Source organism: Cynocephalus volans, chromosome 8 (genome assembly GCF_027409185.1).
Source record: "Cynocephalus volans isolate mCynVol1 chromosome 8, mCynVol1.pri, whole genome shotgun sequence".
In the NCBI taxonomy this organism is placed as follows: Eukaryota; Metazoa; Chordata; class Mammalia; order Dermoptera; family Cynocephalidae; genus Cynocephalus; species Cynocephalus volans.
This window is the reverse complement of record NC_084467.1, coordinates 47,969,828-47,990,528: the sequence shown is the minus strand read 5'-3', so window position 1 is coordinate 47,990,528 and position 20,701 is coordinate 47,969,828. Positions and strand designations below refer to the sequence as shown.

Sequence of the window (20,701 nt, the reverse complement as noted above, 5' to 3'; positions counted from 1 at the left end):
TGAAGGAGAAAAATTCTCATATGATCAGGTATTAGTTAGTTTCTAAAAAAAAAAAAAAAAAGTATTAACCAAAAAAATTTCTAGACCCATCAAGCAAATCCTTAGTTTTAAAGAGTCCAGGATAGAGGATGGCATCCAAAATCGGATTGCATGACCCCTCCTTGCTGTGACTTTGGACAAGTCACTTAGGCTCTCATACCTCAGTATCTTTGTCTGTATCCTGGGAATACACTGGGTTTTATACAAGTCAATGTCTGTGAAGTGCTTAGAACAGTGCCTGGCATCTGATAATATCGTGTAAGAATTTGCCTATTTCTGTTATTATTAGCATTATTCCTTAGATTCCTGTAAAATAAATATTGAATGAGCGATATCTGTTTGATAGAGTCTTTTTCCCTACTTTGACTAAATATAATAATCTAAATATACTAATACCACACTTAACTGGTTCTCAGACTTAACTGTTTCAGACTGGTCTCCCCGGTTCTTCTGAAATAGAAATGTCTTTGTTGTTCTTGGCTGGTTGCTACCTCCTTGGTTAATTTCCATATCAAAGAGATAAACCCCTTCTGTTTAGAGGACACCACTATTTTCTATTTAAGGTTGTTCCCACAATAACTCTGGAATTGTTTTGGTCTGTGCTTCCCAGGTGGACTATTTGATGTTTGCCCAGTCCAGATCCAAAGTACCCAGGCTATTTACCAGGGCTATTTTCAGGGTTGTCTTCTGACATTATAGCAATAGGATAATTTGTTTCTGGGGGCATTCCAAGCTGCCCTCACAAAGAAGATGCAGGAAAAAAATTTTAATTCTGCACAGTTACAGTCCATGTATTATGTGAACCTGCTAACTTTTCTAAATATTCACTTACTGATTCATTTATTCATCAGAGATTTTGTGAGCCACAGGATTAGTGCTGGGGATAGCAAGATAAATAAGATACTGGCTTTGTCTTAAAAGGATTTTGAAAGACTTGTAAATCAAAGATTCATTCATTCACCAAATTTTTACTCATCATCCACTATGGGCCAAATATGCGTCTGGGCATTGGTGCCACAAAAGTGAACAAATACTGAAATACTGACAAAGTACCTGTCCTCAGGACTTTACATTCTAATGGAGGGAGATAGAGAGTATGTGGGTGTTGATAGGTGCTATGAAGACAAGCAAACCAGGCTGTATTAGCTGGTGTGTTTTGTTGCAGACAACTACATCTGTTGTTGCCAGTTTGAACAGGAAAGGATTTATTGTGGGTCATTTTAGGAATCTACAGAAGGACGGGGGAAGAGCTTCTATGCCACAGCTAAGGGAAAAGTCCAGCATCCACCTGGGACGGTCCCAGCAGGAACGCACTGATGCTGCTGCCCACTGCACAGCTGCTCGAAGGTCACGCTCTCCTGCGTGGCTACACTCTCAGGCGCTCATTTCCCACACCTCCCATGGATGCCCCTGCCTGGCAGAATTCCAGCTGAAAGAGCACCTGGGAGATATGGTTCTGAGCTTTCAGGCTCTGTGTTAGCAGAAGGTTCCTAGAAAGGGTTGGGTGAGCTGGTCTATGCATAGGGTATGGTAGGTAGACAGTGAAGGGGAGTTGCTGTTTTACATAGACTGGTAGTGAAAGATGTGTCAGAGATTGCATTTAGCTGCTCACCAGGAAACCCAACAGCAACTCTCCATTCACTCTGCACACGAAGCCCAACTGCTTTAAGAAGACCGGCCTCTGCATTCTCCGCCAGCTCACACACTGAATACTGGGGATCCAGTAACATGAGATTGCTTGCTCTTCCCATGCGCACAAACCGCATGCTGTTTCCCACCACGTGCCACGCTGTTCTCTCTCTGCACTACCTTTTCCACCGTTGTTTCCCCAGCTGCCTGTTTTGCTGAGGAGTCTTCTTTGCACCCCCAGCTCACATCATGTGCCTCTTTCCTCTGTTCCCATAGCAGACTTTGTGCCATGTATTTAATAATTTTCTGTATTATATTAAAACGATTATTTTGTGTCTGTTTCCCTTACTCCATGAGCTCTGAAAGATCAGGGACTGCCTTGTTGATCTTTGGAACCCTAGTGCCTCACACATGGTAGGCAACCAGTAAATATTTTGAGGTGACATAAGTTAAATTTTAAATAAGCAGGAATTTGCTAGTTCAAGAAATTGGGAGAAAGCTGGGCATTCCAAGCAGAGGAAAGAGCACATTCACAGGTACAGAGACGGGAAAGAGCAAAACAGGTTTGGGAAAGTGTAAGCAATTCAGTGGGGCTGGAAGAAAGAAAGCATGTTGAGAAAGGCTGGGATTAGGATGGGTCTTAGGTGCTAAGCAAAAGAGTTTGAGCTTATTTGAAAGCTTTAAGGAAGCCAAATTGAAGGATATTAAACATGTAAGAGACTTGCATGATCAGATTTATGTTTTTAAGCAGATTTGTCTAACAGCTGGGTAAATGGTGGATTAGAGGGGCTCAGACTGGGAGCAAAGAGGCCATGAAGAAGTCATTCCAAGGAGTGAGTGTGGAAGATTGGAGGCGGTGGCACCGGTGTGAAGACGGGGCAGGCTCATGGGCTGCTTAAGATTCAAGATCAGTAGGATTTGGAGACTGATTGGCTGTGGCAACAGTAAAATGGAGCAGGGTTTTAACCAGAAGGACCCCTTGGTCACCTCCCCACCCATCCTCATGCCACTGCCTCATGCCCCCAACCCTGAACCCCCTTGTATGGATGATGGATAATGAAAAACAAATGCATCACTTTCATTTCCCATCTGCAGCAAGGAAAAGATACTCTAAAGGTTAGTGCTGGAAGGGACCTTGGAGATCACCCAGACCAACCCCTAATTTGATATATGACTGAGCCAGAGAAAATGGATGACTTTTCTTCCCCACCTCTGAAAATCAGTGATAGGCAGCCGGTCACTACTGCATCATACATGTGGTTCCCCGTACAGCACTCATCTCTAATATTTCCTTGTGTATTTGATCATGTTCTGTCTCCCGCTGATATTAGAATGTAATATTTAAGATCAGAGCTCTAGACTGTCTAAATCAATATTATGCCTATGCATTAGACACTTAACAAACATTTGTTGAAAGAGGAATGATCCAGGTATAATCAGGTTAGTACCCTCCTGAACCTGTGATCTTTGCACAGGACCTTGGTTTGGAGGTTATCAAATCCATAATTCTATTTCCTACTAATCAATCCTACAGAGACTAAAATCTACCAAGCAATAACGGTGGTTTATGTGGCTTCAGATGGTGAAGAGATAAAAATAATCATTATTATATTACTTTAAAAATATTAACCACTGATCAACTCACACCCATTAGATTGTCTACTATAAAAAAATGTGTTGGCAAGGATATGGAGAAATTGGAACCTCTGTGCACTCTTGGTAGAATGTAAAATGACATAGTTGCTATGGAAAATAGTGTGGAGATTCCTCAGATTAAAAATAGAATTACCATATGATCCAGCAATTCCACTTCTGGGAACATAGCCAAAAGAACTGAAAGCAGGGTCTCAAAGAGATATATGTATACATATGTTCATAGCAACATCATTCACAGTAGCTAAAATGTGGAAGTAATCCAAGGGTCCACTGGATGAAGAATGAATAAACAGAATGTGTTACATATATACAATGAATATTATTTAGCTTTAAAAAGGAAGGAAATTTTAACACATGCTACAACATGGCTAAACCTTGAGGCCATTGTATAAGTGAAATAAGCCAGTCACAGAAAAAAAAACTATGATTCTGAGTAGTCAAATTCATAGAAACAGAAAGTAGAACTGGAGGGTGGAATGCAGAGTTGTGATTTAACGGGTACAGAATTTTAGGTTTGCAGGATGAAAGTTCTGGAGACTGATTGCACAACAATGTCAATCTATTTAGCACTACTAAACTGTACACTTAAAAATGGTCAAGATGGTATATTTCATGTGTATTTTATCACAATTTAAAAAATCTATTTTTATTGGTTATTAATATTCATGAGGTACAAAGTGTCACCTTATTTGATCCTTACAGTAGCCCCGGACTATTGTTAGAAATGTAAGTCCCATTTTAAAGTGAGGAAAATAAGGCTTAGAGAAGCAAAGTGAATTGTCCAAGGTACATAACAGAAAATGGCCAAGCGGAGCTGTGTACTCAGATCTCCTGATTCCATGCCCAGCACTGGCTTCTGCCACATCAGGCGAGAGGAAGTGTAGTTGAATTAACTTGTCTGCTGGTGGAAGTATTAGAAACCAACCTTGGCGATTTACGATTTACGGAGAGAGCTCTAAATGTGTGTTGGGGGAGGGGAGATGGAGGCGGGTGGAGAAATGTGTGCAAGAGAGAGAAAGAGAGGAAAGAGGAGAGAGCATGCAGGCAAGCTCCCAGACACCTGCTTCCTGCTTCTGGTTCAATTTCCCCCCTTCCTAAATGTTTGGAGGGCAGGTGTGAGTCAACTGTAAACACAGTGAGAAAAGGTCACCCAGCATTCCCTCAGCTGGCAAAATCAGAAGTCACTGCCATGCAGATGGTCTGTGTCCATGAAATTAAAAACCTTTCTGATGATCAGGAGAGGACAGTGGCTCTTACTTTTTTTTTTTTTTTTTTTGTCGTTTTTTCGTGACCGGCACTCAGCCAGTGAGTGCACTGGTCATTCTTATATAGGATCCGAACCCGCGGCGGGAGCGTCGCCGCGCTCCCAGCGCAGCACTCTACCGAGTGTGCCACGGGCTCGGCCCGGCTCTTACTTTTTGAAATGGCTTCCTTAGATGTTCTACCTCCTGTGAAGGCAAAATATGACAAGTTGCACTCCCCAAAATAAATGAGATCTAGTGGGAGAAAGGGGGAAGCAATAGGAAGAGCACATAGCAGGAGTCAAGCCTAATCCTACCTGGCCGCACCTCCAACCCACTCTATAGTCCTGGGCACGTCCTTTCCTCTACCCAAAGTGTTAGGCTGCCATTATTGCCATCATTTTCATAATCAGCAGTCTCCCCCTTATCTGCAGGGAGTATGATCTGAGACCCCTGGTGGATGCCTGAAACTATGGATGAAACCAAACCCTATATGTACTGTATTTTTTTCCTATGCCTACATACCGATGATAAAGTTTAATTTACAACTTAGGCATAGTAACAGATGAACAACAGTAATTAATAATAAAATAGGACAATTATAACAATATACTGCAATAAAAGTTATGTGAATGTACCCACCCCACCCCGCCCCCCAAAAATTTCTTATTGCACTGTATCCTGGGTAACCGATACCAAGGAAAGCAAAACCGCAGGTAAGGGGGGACTACGGTATAGAATTTGAGCTGAATTTAGACAGAAGAGCACAATCTACCAAGGGAGTGAAAAATAGAAAAGGATCATCTAGACTCTTATAAATGGCTTTTATTTATTATGGGTCTACTATGGATACTTTACATATAGTGACCTTAATCCTTCTACCACTTGACAGCCTGTTTTTATGATGAGAAGATCAAGTTTTCCAAAATATTTGCCTAGATGGTAAAGAGCAGAGTCAGACTTTGAACACAGGCCTGTCTAGTTCCTCAGTTATTCTTTTCTCCAGTCCATAGTGTTAAGTTCAGCAGCCAAGACATAAAGAGCTGTGAAAACACCAAGGAGACAGGGAAGAAGCTCTCTCTGCCTGTCATCCCCAGGGGAGATCTTGATGGAGAGGTGGCTTTGAAGTGCAAGAAAGCAGTTGACAAGTAGATGGGGAATGCATTTTGGATTTTGTGAGCAAAGTCAGGGCGGTGGAGAGTACAAGCCTTCTAGGTAAATTGTAAACAGTTCTGTTTGGTCGAAGGGTAGTTGTGTTGGGCTTTGGTTGAAGATCGTAATTCCACAATCTCTTGAGCTAGTCGGGACCACATTATGAAGAACTGTGAATGCTGTACTAAGCAGTCTGGAATTTAGTTTTATAGGCAGTGGGGAGTCATCAAAAGTTTGTATCGAGAAATTTATCAGCAATTGTTAGTACTGTCTATAAGTGTACTTTATATGCTGTGAGACAATTAAACATACCCGAAGTGTTTCAAAATGGAGAAAATTGTTTTCTTTCCTTTTCACATTGGCAGTAGTGTTACTGGCTAATATCTCCCACCAGGTAAGCAATTGCTCTATATCAGCAGTCAGAGCCTCTAAACGTGTACAGTGAAGCCAGCCATTTTATAGTCTGTTTTTTGTCATTTGTAACAGAATACCTGAAACTGGGTAATTTGTAAGAAAAAAAAAATGTATCTCACAGTTTTGGAGTCTGGGAAGTCTAAAGTTGACAGGGAGCACCTGGTGAGGGCCCTCTTCCTGGTGAGGACTCTACAAAGTCCCATGGTGACACAGGATGTCATGTAGTGAGAGCTGAGTAAGGGCACCTTAATGTGCTCACTTGTTTTCCTTCTAATGCCACCAGTCCACACTCATGATAACCCATTTATCCATTAACCCATTAATCCATGAATGGATTCATCTGTTCTTGAGGGCAGAGACCTCACAATTCAATCACCTCCCAAAGTCCCCATCTTTCAACGCTGCCACATTGTGAATCAAGCTACCACATGGGCTTTAGAGGGGCCCAACACTCAGACCATAACATCAGCTAATGACACTGGCATTTTTCCTGGAATAATGGGACACTTTTTGTTTTGTTTTGTTTTTAACGCTTTAGGAAGGGGTGAGAAACTTCAAGGAACTTCAAGCCAAATTTCAAAAGTTTGATACTCCACCTCTTCCAGGACCTACTAAATTTCCAGCAGGTGTTTCTCAAAAGGATGACATTGGAAGCACACATTTCACACGAATTTTGGCCAGTGGGAAACCCATCTTATCCAGCCACAGTCAGCGCCCCCCATATTGTTCCAGTGGTGAGTCCCACCCTCTTAAACCCCAGAAAATGAAGTTGGAACACAGGAGTGAAATTCAGAAATGTTCCGATTCTCCAGGACCTCTGAAAATGTCTACTGTGTCTTCTGCAGTAAATTCACAGAAGGCTTCTCTGCTGTTAGATGTGAATCAATCAGACGCTGAGATAATTGATAAGGAGAAAGCAATGGTGGCCAATAGCTTCAGAGTCAAGCTCTGGAACTGGGAGAAGGTTTCATCTCAGAAAAGTGAGATGTCATCAGCCCTTTTTCCTGCCAATTATAGAAGGAAAGTCTTTCACGTGGAAGGGGAAAAAGTTATGGGGCTTACACCAGAGGAGCCAAAGAAGAAGCTGGAGGCAAAAGGAGCCCAGACTGTTCCTTCCCAGGGGTATTTGGTGGCCCAAAGAAAATTACTTGCCACCTCTGCAGATCCCTCTTTTCTACTTTCTCAACATGGCAGGAAGAGCCAGGAAAACCCCGGTCCTGGGAGAGGCCCATCAGGCAGTCCCTGCCAGTCAGTCTATAAGTGTGAGCTTGCCATCCAGGCCCCAGGTAAGAAATGTAATTCCCATGGGACTGGGGGGAGGGGTCTAATTTAAAGCCTGTTGACTTGGGGTGGTCATATGCATGGCCTGGGCAATGTTTGCTCCAAACTCCAGCGTAGGTGTCCTAGGCCCATCTGCTAGATTGTAATCTCAGCTTTGGGTAAAGTGCTTAATCTCCTGGAATTACATTACGAGACAGTTTGGGCAAATTTGGATTTGAGTCCTAGCTCTACTTCTTACAAGCTGCATGAACTTAGGCAATATACATAACTTCTTAGAGCCTGGTCTGCTCTCCTATAAATCAGATCAATCACCAATTTTCTCTTAGTAAACAGCACAACTATCCTCCTGGTTTCTCAAGCACAAAACCTAAGAGTCATGCTCTATTCTTCCCTCCCCCTCATTTTTGGCATCAAATCCATCAGCAAGCTCTTGGTTCTACTACCAAAGTGTGTTCCGAATCCGTCCACATCTGGACAGATGTGGCCTCTGCCCTTGTCCACACCACCATCATCTCTCACCCAGACCATTTCACCAGCCCAACTGCTCCCCCTGCTTCCACATTCTTCCCCCTTGTGTTCTGTTCTCCCCCTAGCAGGCAGAGTGATCCACTAAGGCATAAATCAGATCACATCACTTTCCTGCTCTGAGTCAACTCCAACCATCTTACAATGGCTCATGCAGTTTGGTCTTGCCGACTTCTCTTACCCTCTCCTGTCTCGCTATATCACCTCACTCTTCCTTAGATATACCAAGCTGGTTCCACCCCAGGTCTTTGCACTTGTCGACCCCTCTGCCTGGAGCATTCTTCTGCCAGGTCTCTGTCATCTCACTTCCTCATGTCATCAAGCTCTCTGCTCTAGTGCCACCTGCTCTGAGTGGACCTTGTTGATCACTCTGTCTAAAATAGCTATCCCACTCCCATCGCTCTGTCTTCTCACATTGCTTTGGTTTTCTTCATATCATTTATCCCTACCTGATATATTGTTTTGTGTTTGTTCAGCTCAGTTTTTTTTTTTTTTCTTTACCACCATATGCCCAGCATCTAGAAGAACAAGGCCAGGTTGAATAAGTTCTTAGAAAACATTTGTTGAATGAATGATTGAATGGGTGGATGGGTAGATGGATAGATCTCCTGCTTACAACCCTATGAGGTTTCTCTTTGTACTCAGAATAGAATCTAAGCTACTTACTCCATGTTCTTCATGGCTCTGCGTTCTGGTCCCTCCTCTGTCTCTTCCCCATCTCCTACCCGTCTTCCCCTAGCCCACTAGCCCATAGTCAATGCACCAGATTTTTTTGCTGTTCCTTAAACAGAACTTGTCATGTCTCGGGGCCTTTGCTTTTTCTGTACCCTTTTTTCTTTGACCTTTGAATCGCTGCATTTAGGTCTAAGTTCAAATGGCACTTTCCAAGATCAGCCTTCTCTAACCTCTCTATCTAAAGAACACTTCTTCACCATCAACAGTTCACACTCTTATTATCCTGTTTTATTTACTTCATAGAATTTACAGATCTCTATAACTATCTTGTCTGTTTATTTGTTTACTTGTTTCTCATCAGTCTCCTCTTATTAGAATGAAAATTCTTGAAGGCAGGACTTTATCTGTTCATGTTCTCCACTCTACCTGCAGCTCCTAGAACAATGCCTGGAATATAATAAAAAATATAGTTATTGATAAAGGGATGGGAAGGAAGGTTGGGTGGTCAGAAAGATGGATGGAAAGAAGGATGGATGGGAGAAAGAAAAGAAAGATGGATTACCTACCAGATGGAGCTGTTGAGAGAGTTAAATGAGATAACCCATGTAAATTGCTTAGCACAGTGCTTGGTAAAATTTGGGGCCCAATTCGTAAGTGAGAATTCATTTTCACTATGTCTTCTCCCCAGTTTGATAAAGACTGAAATTTCTGGCATTGACTTATAATTAAAGCCTAAGAAGGGAGGAACTTTGGCCCTGACTGAGTTTCTGGGCATGTAATCCCTGCTCGTAGGGCACAATGGGAGCTTTCCCTCCCCTCCCAGCTGGTACAGGACACCACAAGGAAGTATGATAGAGGTATATGCAACACGCTAGTCCACTTCTTTAGCTTGACCATGGATAGTCAAATACTGTTTTATATAAAGTAAAAATCAAGGCACTTGGATTATGTAAGATTTTGTGATATTCTCAGTGTAAGAGGCAGATATGATTTTTATATATAATATTGGAATTTTTGTTGGAGTTGGATTTATGAGTGCAGAAAGACAAAGTATATAAAATTGAGAGTGTCCCAGAAAATTCCAGGACACAATTCACAGGTACCCACCTACCACAAAGTCAGCCTTGAAGCCAGTGCTAGGCTATAAGCCCTAAAAATCAGAGACCAATTCTTACTCCTCTATAGCCCCCACGTTATTTGCACGTCATACATGCTAGAAGAATCCTCTCAATGAATAGTCACTGCCCGTCTCCCCTGAAGCAGGCCTTGTGCTTGGTGCTGGGAGAGCAATATGATACAATCTCTGTCCACAGGAGCCCGTGTTTAATGGGAGGATAGACCAGCCTCTTTTATATCATAATACTGATATAGAGGTATTAACAATGCGCTATAGGGATACAAATCAGGAAGTGGTTAATTCTGGGTTTGATTTCTGGTAGAAATGGAGAAAAGCTTTCTAGAGGAAGTACCATTGGAGATAAGCTTTAAAAGAGTGAGGCAAAATTTGCCAAGAGAGGGAATAGCATTCCAGAACCAGGAATGGCATGAACAAAATCTTGGATATATGAAAGCTTTTTAAGGCTTTTAAAATCAAATCTGGAGAACTGAGAAACCGGTGGTGTGAGTGACCGATGTTTGGGCTTCAGGAAGCAGGATGATACAGTGTGACAAGAAAAGAATCTGGAGACTTAGGGGCAATGTCTGTAGAAATGGCAGAGAACAAGTGGACGGGTGTCATGCTGGGGAAGCCGGTAGGGCAGCAGGGTGGGTGATGTGGTCAGCTTTGTGTTTGATCAGGGCACTCTGGCTGCAGGGTAGAGGATGGATTGGAGGGGAGTGAGACTGAGGCAAAAAACCAGTAGTTTCATCCAACAAAGCCACGAAATGGAAGTAATAATAGCCTACATTTTTTCCTGTCTGTGCTCAGAAAAACAGGCGTTTATCAGGCATCACCAACCTCCCAAAACAAAGCCACTGCCTTCCATCGAGTCCCTGGGTCCTTGTCCTCCAAAGCCTTCAAAGCCCCCTGTTGTGAGCCTCCAGGCCTTCCAGAGGCAGCTAGCTGCTACTGCCAAGACCCAAAGGGAAGGTAAGGAATGCCTGTGACTCTTGCACGTCACCTCCCTCCTGCATTGACACTCAGGTGACAATGCCACTACTGCTTTTCCATGGGGCTGGACATCCATCACTGCTTATTCTCACATAGAGGCCATGGCAGCTTGCCCATGAAATGAAAGATCTTTGGGAATTGGCCCCTTATCACTCCTGGGCCAGCCCGCTTCCCCTGAGAGCATGGCATTTAATCACTGGGAATCTGTCCAAGAGGAAGAAAAGGAAAAGTCACCAAGCAGGGAGGCAGTGAGCCTCTGTTTCTTGCAAAACCTGTGTTGTCAACACAGTCCAGGTGCAGAAGTGGGGAGGGAGTGAAAAGGAAGGAAGTCAGGGTGAACTTGACCTGAGATCCTATGAGGGTCCTCTCAGGCCTCTGTGATCTGCCTTTGGTAATTAATTGAAGGCCCCCCTTCCCCCCACTGCCCCCCTGATCCTTTCCAGCCATTCGAAGCATCCTTAGAAGCCATTCCTCTGTGCTGTTTTGCGTCTTCCTCTGCTATTTAGGGAAATACCTCTCATCCCTCACCACTCTCATCACAGCCTGACCTTGTTGACAATTTAAACGCCTTCGCTTATGTTCGCGCTAGTGAAACATGAGGTGAACGTGCACTTTGGGGTGCCGTGTAGTGCTCTGCTAACGTGTGCGTTACTGTGGCCGTCAGCGCCAGCAGATGGTATGCTGAGAGCGCGAGTGCTGTCTTTGAGTGTTCATTTGACTGCTCTGGGCAACCTCTTGATTAAATTACTCCAACTCAGCGGTTCTCAAACTTGAGTATGTGTCAGAATCACCTAGAGGACTTATTAAAACAAATTGCTGGCCCTCAAAGTTTCTGATTGAGTTTGTCTGGGTTGGATCCTGAGAATTTGCCTTTTAGCAAGTTCCCAGGTGATGCTGCTGCTGGTCCAGGGACCACACTTTGAGAACCACTGCTGCAAGTCATCATTAAGTCTTATCCTAAAAGAAAATCCTGGAGGGAGAGAGATGGAGCTCTTGTAAGTATACTTTAGTAATATGGCCACCTCCATATCAAAGAAGGCCTCCACATGACCTCTCTGAAAGGGAAGAAGGTTGTCAGGGAGCATAGAACAAAGTACTAAATCTTTTGTAATAAACTGTGCTCTGTAGATCTCAGCTCCCCCACTCTCTAGCTATCTAAGTTTGGGCATGTTACTCACTGAGCCTCATTTTTCCTTATCTGTAAAATGGAGATAAATGATTATACCACTGAGCTCATAGGATTATTGTAAAGATAATGAGATGATACTTGGAAAGAGCTTAAACAATGCTTGGCACACCAGTAAGCACTCTATCAGTGATCAGTGACTATTCTAAACAAGCAATGAGCAGTTATACTCTTTGTGCCAGCCCTGTGATGGAAACAGAAGATTAAGAGATAAACCCCACAGGTTCTAGTCCTCAAGGAGATCGAGGTCTAGTGCAAGAGATAGTACCCATAAATAAATACCATAAAGTGTGGGCAAGCACTGCAATGCAGAGACAGGCAGTCTCCTGGGTGCTGGGGTGCAGGTAGGGGATGTTTGGGGCATAGATGTACTGCCACTCCACACTTCATATCTGGGGTCAGGTCATCCCGTGAGCATAATTCGTTTTCACCAGGATGCTGCCGGTGCCTTTTTTTTTTTTTTCTTTTTTTTCACTCTTGCTCTTGCTCTTGTAGTGGCTGTGAAAGAAGGCTACCTGACTCCAGAGAGGTAAGTACATGTCCTTAATTGTGGGGATGGTGGCATATCAGCCAGGCTACTTAGCCTGCCCACAAGCAGGCATAAGCACAAGCCAAGTGTCTGTATTTCTCAGAAGGGTTGTGGGAAGAGCAGATTTATAAGCAGCAAACTGCAACTTATGTTGTAAAAGAAGGATTAAATAAACTGCATTTAACTACTGTGCTGACATTAAGTTACCAAGATGGTCCTCTGAGGTTCTTCTTTTTATTACACGGTTGGGTTGAGTAAATTGAAGCATCAGCTTCTATAGTCGTAAATCAAATTAGAGGCTAAAGAACGTTCTGGGCAGCTGGCGTAATGCTAGGGATTGGTAATAGGATAAAGGACATTCTATTTTTGGTGCATTCATTCTAAGAATTTGCTACAGTAGCATCGGTTCATTAAGGCACTCAACAAAATAATATCTACTGAGCCCTTTGATGTGTCATGCACTGAGCTGGCTACTTTATACACATTTCCCATTTGGTGGCCTCGAGAGGGCTGCACAGTTGCTGCTGCCTTCCTCATTTTACAGCTCAAGACACTTGGGCTCAGAAAGTTTGCCACTTGCTGTGCCATGATTCTGACCCAGATATGCCCAAACTCTTCTGACTATGTACCTCGCCTCCCTCACGGAGATGCTTCTGTTCTCAAGAAGGTTAGTCTTAGAAGGAGAACCAGACTTACAAATAATTTTGCTTATTCATTCATCAAATGCTTGTAATCATAAAGTGTGTTGTTTTGTACAAGATTCAGATTTTACTCATTTAAAACATATTTATTGAGCATACACTGTAAGCCAAGCACTTTTCTGTACATTAAAAACAGCACTATACAAAGTAGACAAAATATCTTACATGCATCTGCACACACACTTTTATTTATTTATTTATTTATCTATCTATCTATTTATTTATTTATTTCAAAGTCCTTCAAGTTGAACTGGAAAATATTGACCTCCCTACCCTAAACTCCCAACCATCTGTCCAAGATCTACTCTTCGGTACAACAGACGTTACCTTTATTTCTTCTTTACCTGACAGTTCTTAAAACATCTAAAGGCTACATTCTTCTCTAAATTAAAATTCTCACATTTTTCAACCATTATTTATAAAACAAGAGTCTGTATTCTAGCTGTATTTCTATGAATACATATTTTAATCATCTTGTTAAGAACTCAGTGCACCTTCAATAGCCATCTTTCATTTCTGGGCTCTTCATATTATATATTAAATCTGAGAACAGCATTGTGTAGTAGAATAAGGACAGGTTCTGGAACCAGATTAGCAAAAGTCCAAACTCCTCCTCCACACCTTAGGTCACTTAACAGCTCAGAACTTTGATATACACAACTCCAAAATGGACACAAAAATAGTATTTGCTTTACTGTGTTGTTATGAAGACCAAGTGAGTTAAATTGTGTAAAGCATGGAGTACACAGGAGATGCTCAATGAGTTTTAATCTCTTCAACCCTTGACCGCCATCCTTTGTTGTCCCTTAAATATTAATGTCTCATTAGTTCCCAACAGTGAAATGGCTCTCTGGAGATTATTCTCTGCCATGCCTTTTCCATGCAAACCAAGCTGGCTGGCATCCTTCTTGAGTAAGCAGCGCCTTTTGTGTGAGCAAAGCAGGTTAGTCCCAGAACAGCAATCAGCACTGGGTCTCTGTCAGTACTTAGCAGAGTTAGCTGATATTTTATTCATTAGCTATAAATGTGGCTTCTCTCCCATTAGGAATGTTAAAGGGTAGTCCTGACTCAGGGAATCTTTGACTCAGACACATAAGGAAGGTAAAGGCTGCTTATTTCAGGAGTAGAGATGATTCAGACTGCACAGTGTTTCTCAAACAAGGGTCTCTAGTTGGGTTCTTGGGAATCTGTCATTCTCTCTCTTGAACTTTTAAATTTTGTGTTTTGTTTTAATGATAGTCTTTAAAAGCTAGTAGAAGCCTACTTTGAGACTTCTGGGTGACCTTGTTCATACCTAGCACTTTGGAACATACTTTTGGTTTTGCATTGTTGATATTTCTGCCCCCTGCAGAGTGGGAAACACAGATGCCTTCCAGGGCAGGCAGGTCACGTCACTCTGTCCAGCACCCGTGTTAGACAATGGGGAGCGTGGTGGACCATATGGAAGTGGGGAATGGAACCTGGCCTTACTAAGGCATTCAAGCAAAACAATGATAATAACACTGCAGCCAAACAAATCCATCTGCAGCCCTTATTTGAACAGTAATAAGTGCTATGAAGGAAAAGTTTAAGAGTATTAGGATAATAACTGGGGATTGGAAGTGAAATAAAGTTTAGGATGATTAATAAAGGCCTCTCGGAGGTGGTGACATTTGGGGTGAGAACTGAATAACAAGGATCCAGACATAGGAAGGTCTATGAGAACATTCCAGGAAAGGGACTAACTGGTGCAAAGTCTCCAGGGAGAAGTTTTCAAATATCCCTCCTTTAAAAAAATTCACCTGTAGCTCTATTTATTGAGCACTTTCCTTAGACAAAGACTTGTGCCTTATACTTCTGTCCATTCTCTCATTTTAAAACTCCCAGCCACCACCACCCCATGAAGTAAGTGGTTTGAAGCCTATCTGACCACAGAGGGTCAGGTTAAGTAATCCAGGTGGGTGCGACTGGAACTGGGTCAACCATGCCAGGGTACAGGGAGGCTGGCCAGGGTGAAAGGGTTTGGAGCCCAGCGTTGCCTTTTCTCTTCAGTGGCCTTCAGATGATAAACTGGAAAAAGTCATGACTGTGGAAGAAATCAGGCAATCGCAAGTTACAAACTTGAAGCTTATTTTTGTACAAAGGCATATGCAGTAAGGTTGAATGAAAACTAATCTTGAGTATGGCCACACGCTGGGTATTGCTCAGACCTTTTGTATCTGTGAGACTGACTTTTCCACATGACCGTCATAGGGCAAAATTAATACTCCCATTTTGTAGATGAGAAACCAAGAGCCAGAAATGTTTCATGACTTGCCCTAAAGTGCAAGAACATACAAAGCTTATTCAGGATGTGAACTCAAGGCCATATTACGATTTTTAGCCATATTATCCTGTCTCAGATTTTTTCCACCATGAAGGGTTTTTATTTATTTATTTTTTTAAATTTTATTTTGTTGATATACAATGTGGTTGATTATTGTGGCCCATTACTGAAACCTCCCTCCCTCCTCCCTCTGCCCCTTCCCACCCAACAATGTCCTTTCTGTTTGCTTGTTATATCAACTTCAAGGAATTGTAGTTGTTATGCCTCTTTCCCCCACGGTTTTTGTGTGTGTGTGTGTGAATTTATTTATTTATTTTTAGCCCCCACCGATAAGTGAGAACATGTGGTATTTCTCTTTCTGTGCCTGACTTGTTTCACTTAATATAATTCTCTCAAGGTCCATCCATGTTGTTGCAAATGGCAGTATTTCATTCATTTTTATAGCTGAGTAGTATTCCATTGTGTAGATGTACCACATTTTCCATAACCACTCATCCGATGATGTACATTTGGGCTGGTTCCAACTCTTGGCTACTGTAAAGAGTGCTTCAATGAACATTGGGGAACAGGTATGCCTTCTCGTCTGATCTTGGAAACTAAGCAGGGTCGGGCCCGGTTAGTATTTGGATGGGACACCCTAGAGATATCTATTAAACTGCAAAGCCCATGAAAGAAGGGATAATGTTTTTCACCTCCCAGAGCAAGAAAGACAAAATTGAACTAGTTTCAAAAAGTAATAATAATTTCAAGACTATGACAATGACTAACAAGGGCATGAGGCAGAGTATGATGGTATATAGAAATAGATGGGGAGGAGGGCTATTTGGAAAAAATAGCTGGAGAAAGATTTTGTGAAAGGGAACAAAGGTGAGACCAGATGGTTGAGGAGCAGGCCATACAGAAGATATCCTAGGCAGCAGGAACAACGTTTGCAAGGTCCTCAAGATAGGAGAGAGCACAGCACTCTGGCTGTGGAGAATAGATCATGGAAGGGCCAAGCAGAATAACATTTAGTATGTTAAAGAGAAAAATAGGGTTGTGCATGGGACATTGGTGATAAGGATATTGCAAGCAGAGGAATCACATGCACAAAAGCACAGAGGCAGGAAACAGCCTGATGTGTTCAGGAAATACAGGTAACGTGACATGATTAGAATGTGTAGTGGCAGGGTGTGGGGTAGGGGGAGGGGTCCAGCAGCATGTAATAGCTGCTCAATAAATGTTGTCTGAGTAGGGGAATGAACTTAGATGGTATCCAGCTTGAGACTCAAAAGATATCCAGTCTATTTTTGTTATTTCCCATTTTCCTGGGTGTATCTCACCTCTCTGTCTAAATTATAAATTCTTCAAAAGCAGGAGAGGGTCTAATATTTCTTTCTTACCAGCTGCATAACTGAAGTTTGTTTAAGTTGAATGGCAGCAATGTTTACAAATTAGAAGATCCAGAAAGTATGTTATAAAGAGTTAAAAGCATAGATTCTGGGGTCAGAAAGGCTTGGATTCATGTTTCCAGTTCCACAAACTAGCTATGTGGACTCGGAAAAGTTATTTAGTATCTCAGGGCCTTCCACATCCTTGTATAGGAAATGGTGGAATCAAATCCCATCTCCTAGGGTGATTGTGAGGACTGAGATGCGCATCTTTAATTCCGCAAAGTGGAATTACAGTGTTGTAAACACTGGATAAAAGGCAGTGATTTGTTGTTTGTTTTTAGTAGCAGGGTTTGGCTGTATCAAGGTCTGAAGCTGCAGGCAGCAGACTGGCAGTCAGACGGGACTCCTAGTGAAAGGCTGCCGCTAGCTCCGAGGAAGACCCTGCCTCTCTCTCTGTAAAACAGATGGGCATGCCTCAAAACAGGCACTCTGAAATTTGAAATGCAGATTTTAAAAAATTTGACCTTAGAGATCAAAATAACCACAATCCCTTATTTTGATGAGGGCTTGTGGTCATTTTGTTTTATGCCGCTGATGTTGCTGCTGGTTTATTAAGAATCTGCTTTAGCAGTTGCATTAGTAGAAGACAAATGCTTTTAGAAAGTCATTCCAAATTCACCACTGGTGCCGTCCTAACCTCAAATTACAGGTTAAATAAAATTTTTATTTTATAGGTGATAATGCCAGGCTCAGAGAATAGTAGCTTCATTGTCACGTTTTCCCCATATAAATGACTAATATATAGGAGAATTGATCTGTGAAACTGTTGGATCAGCCTAACAAAGTCTTGAAAAATATCATCCTGAACCCATTCATAAACTCCTTGACTTTCACCATCATCCAGTGCTTCATTATTTTCATTTTTCAGGTTTCCCTTGGTTCTAGAGTGACTTGTAGTGCAGAGAAAAAGACCAATGGACTATTTCCATACCTCCTGTGCTACTTACCAACAGTGCTATCTTGGGCAAGTTATTGAATATCTTCAAGCCTCAGTTTCCTCATCTGTAAAATGCCTCATAGTGCTACTGAGAGGATTAAATGAGATAACATATATACGGCCAACATGAATATAGTTTTTTCAAAGAGTGAATAAGAATGTGCAACTTAATGAATGAGAAAGCTTAGAATATTTCTACTTTTGCATCTTTTGTAGACATGCTCTTTTCCCATTATGGCTTTGGTTAAGAGCTTGGACAGTCCTCTGGGGTCTTCTTAGCTCTATGTTCTAATGACCTGTTTCTTTGATGACTTTCACTGCAGTGTGAGCTACTCATGCTATGTAGACTTCAACTGGTACTTTCCCTGTGTGAGACGGTATATAGCACAGTGGTTAAGAGCACAGATTCCGGAGTCACATACCCGGCTTCTAATCTGTAATCTGTGCTCTGCCATTTACTACTCTGTGAGCTTGGATTATGCCTCAGTTTCCTCATCTCAACATATCAGGAATGATAGTATCTACTTCATAGGGGCAAATGAATTGACATGTATAATTGGAGCAGTGCCTGGCTCATAGTGAATTCTCAATAATTATTAGCCATTATTATTGTTTACATGCCCTGCTTATGAATGAAATCAATGCTTTGACAATGTAGCTTTAGAGTTAAACTGAAGCCGAGGAGATGGCATACTTTGTAATGTGATGCAGCACTTCAGTAACATTTACTTGCTCATCATAGTTTTGCGGTCCTCTGTAGAAATAATGGGGTCATAAATATATGAATAAAAGAAAAAAAACCCTAGTATCCAGGACTGAGATATGTTGAAGATGTATTTATTGTTAGTTGTTGTAGTAAAAGTCATAGTAGAATTAGTAAAGTTATGGTACTGTGGTGATAGGGTTGTGTATATATATGTGCATATGTATATAAACACATATAAAAATATATATGCCCAAATATTAAAACATATATTGTATAATACGCACACATGTGTGTGCATGTGTGTGTTTTGTGAAAATATGTAGAGACAAAAGTTTTAATAGCTTACGAGAGAAAAATATCCTTTAAAATTTATTATGTATTTTTGTGAACCTGGTACAAATGTATTTTGAGATCCATTTTAGATAGCATGGATGCCATTTTTAAAAATCTAATTGCCGATCATTTAAGTCAAGCGAAGGATTTCTTAGTGTGAAGGCCTGTGGGGAGAGTCGTCTTACAAGAAGTACTTACAGGAAATAGGAATTTGCCCAGTTTGAAATTTGGAAATTGAGAAACCAGATGCTCTCATACTCCCTGGTCACCAGGAACCCATAGAATGTCACAGAGAGCACCTGCTGGCTAAACTATCCCTATTTCCAAAATTTGTGGCCCACTGAAATAAGAAGTGGAAAAATCTGGGTTTTCAGCTTAGGTCCACAACACCCCCACCACCCTTATAAAATAAATACAAAAGTACAGCTTACAGGTTTTACTGTCCAAGTCTCAACCATTCTACTCAATGCAAGGTTGTCTTTAGATTTCTCAGAACTTTCTTGCAGTGAAACTTTTTGACTTACTGTTATGCAATGTGGCACAGAAGACAAGAAAATTGCCTCTTGGGCATTTCCCATGTGGTAACTCATTTATTCTCACACAGTGACCCTGTGAGGAAATTAAGGCTCTAAGAACCTAAATGACAGCTCAGGATGACAGAGCCAGTGAAAATGCACATACTGAATCTAAGCACAGTGTCTAACACATGGCAAACCCTCAATAGTAGCTACAGGTATTACTGTGATGAATTTCATTATTTGACCAAGTGAACAGATGTTTGAATCAGCTGTGTGAGCCACGTCTTCAGAGTACAGCCTAATATGGAAGGTGACAAATCATTCTTCTAAGGACAATGAGAGATTCTGCAGAGAGATCTCAGGGCTGTGGTCCAGAGGTAGACATGGCAAGTGGAAACAACCATGAGAGGAGGTCACTTGTCTATGCTTCAGTCAAAGAGATACTGCTTGTTCAAAAATTTATTTTGAAGGTAGAATTCTAAGGGTCTAAACAAAATTACAAAATTTCTGGTTTTGTAAATCATCTTTAACACTTGCCTTGCATTTAAGGAGCTGTTGTTGCTTCTTGAACCTAGATAATATTGAAGATATCATTAAGGAACATTAAAGTTTTATGATATAATATTTCAATTGCTAGAGGTTTTCTGTAAGACAGTATGAAAAGGTAGAAACCTGATCCTATGCCAGTAATAAAAGAACTTTACAAAATGCAAACCTCAAAACTTATCTTTTAAAAATACAATCATTTCTGTCCTCCAACGTAATATTACTAGCACACTTTTGTGAAATGCCTATGTGCAGAGGACAAATATTTCATTCAATATCCACAATATCCATTTAAAGTAAATTTAATTGTCACTATTTCGTAAAGTAGGACATGGAGGGTTAAGGTATTTATCTAGTACTTTGTAACTAGAAAGTGGAGGAGAGCTAGGATTCAGATTTAGATCTGTCTGGCCCCACGCTCCAGGTCTGCCTGTTATTCTACACTGCCTCCCAATAGCATCTGCACTGCTGGAGACAGACATTTTTCATAAATGTGGAAATAAGGAATAAAGAAATTGAAGCATAGATATATTTAAATCATAGAGTTACTTCTTCTCTGTGATCCAAGTTCTTTATATTGATCCACACTGTATAAAATCAAGGTGGATCTCAGATCTAGCTTTAATGGACTGAGGGAAAAGATAACAGACATTTTCAGGTAGCAAAGCAGGTTTAAATACAGCTACAATGTCCTTTGTCCCTTTTAACATTAATCCTGAGACTCTCTCTCTGTAAAGACAGTTGATCCTAAAGATGCCTTTTTCAAAAAAACATTTGGTTGAAAT

General features: G+C 41.5%; 1 protein-coding gene across 3 annotated transcripts in view; it reads left to right on the top strand.

Annotated features, from left to right (window-relative positions):
- Positions 1-20,701, top strand: part of FYB2 (FYN binding protein 2) — a 100,443-nt gene that overhangs the window by 28,482 nt on the left and 51,260 nt on the right. Inside the window, exons 2-4 of one of the 3 annotated variants that reach the window (XM_063104937.1) lie at positions 6,670-7,417; positions 10,540-10,701; positions 12,404-12,437. In XM_063104937.1, the coding sequence (XP_062961007.1) occupies positions 6,670-7,417; positions 10,540-10,701; positions 12,404-12,437 (944 nt within the window). The remainder of the gene's footprint in view (positions 1-6,669; positions 7,418-10,539; positions 10,702-12,403; positions 12,438-20,701) is intronic. The other 2 variants (XM_063104938.1, XM_063104939.1) reach the window with 2 other exon arrangements.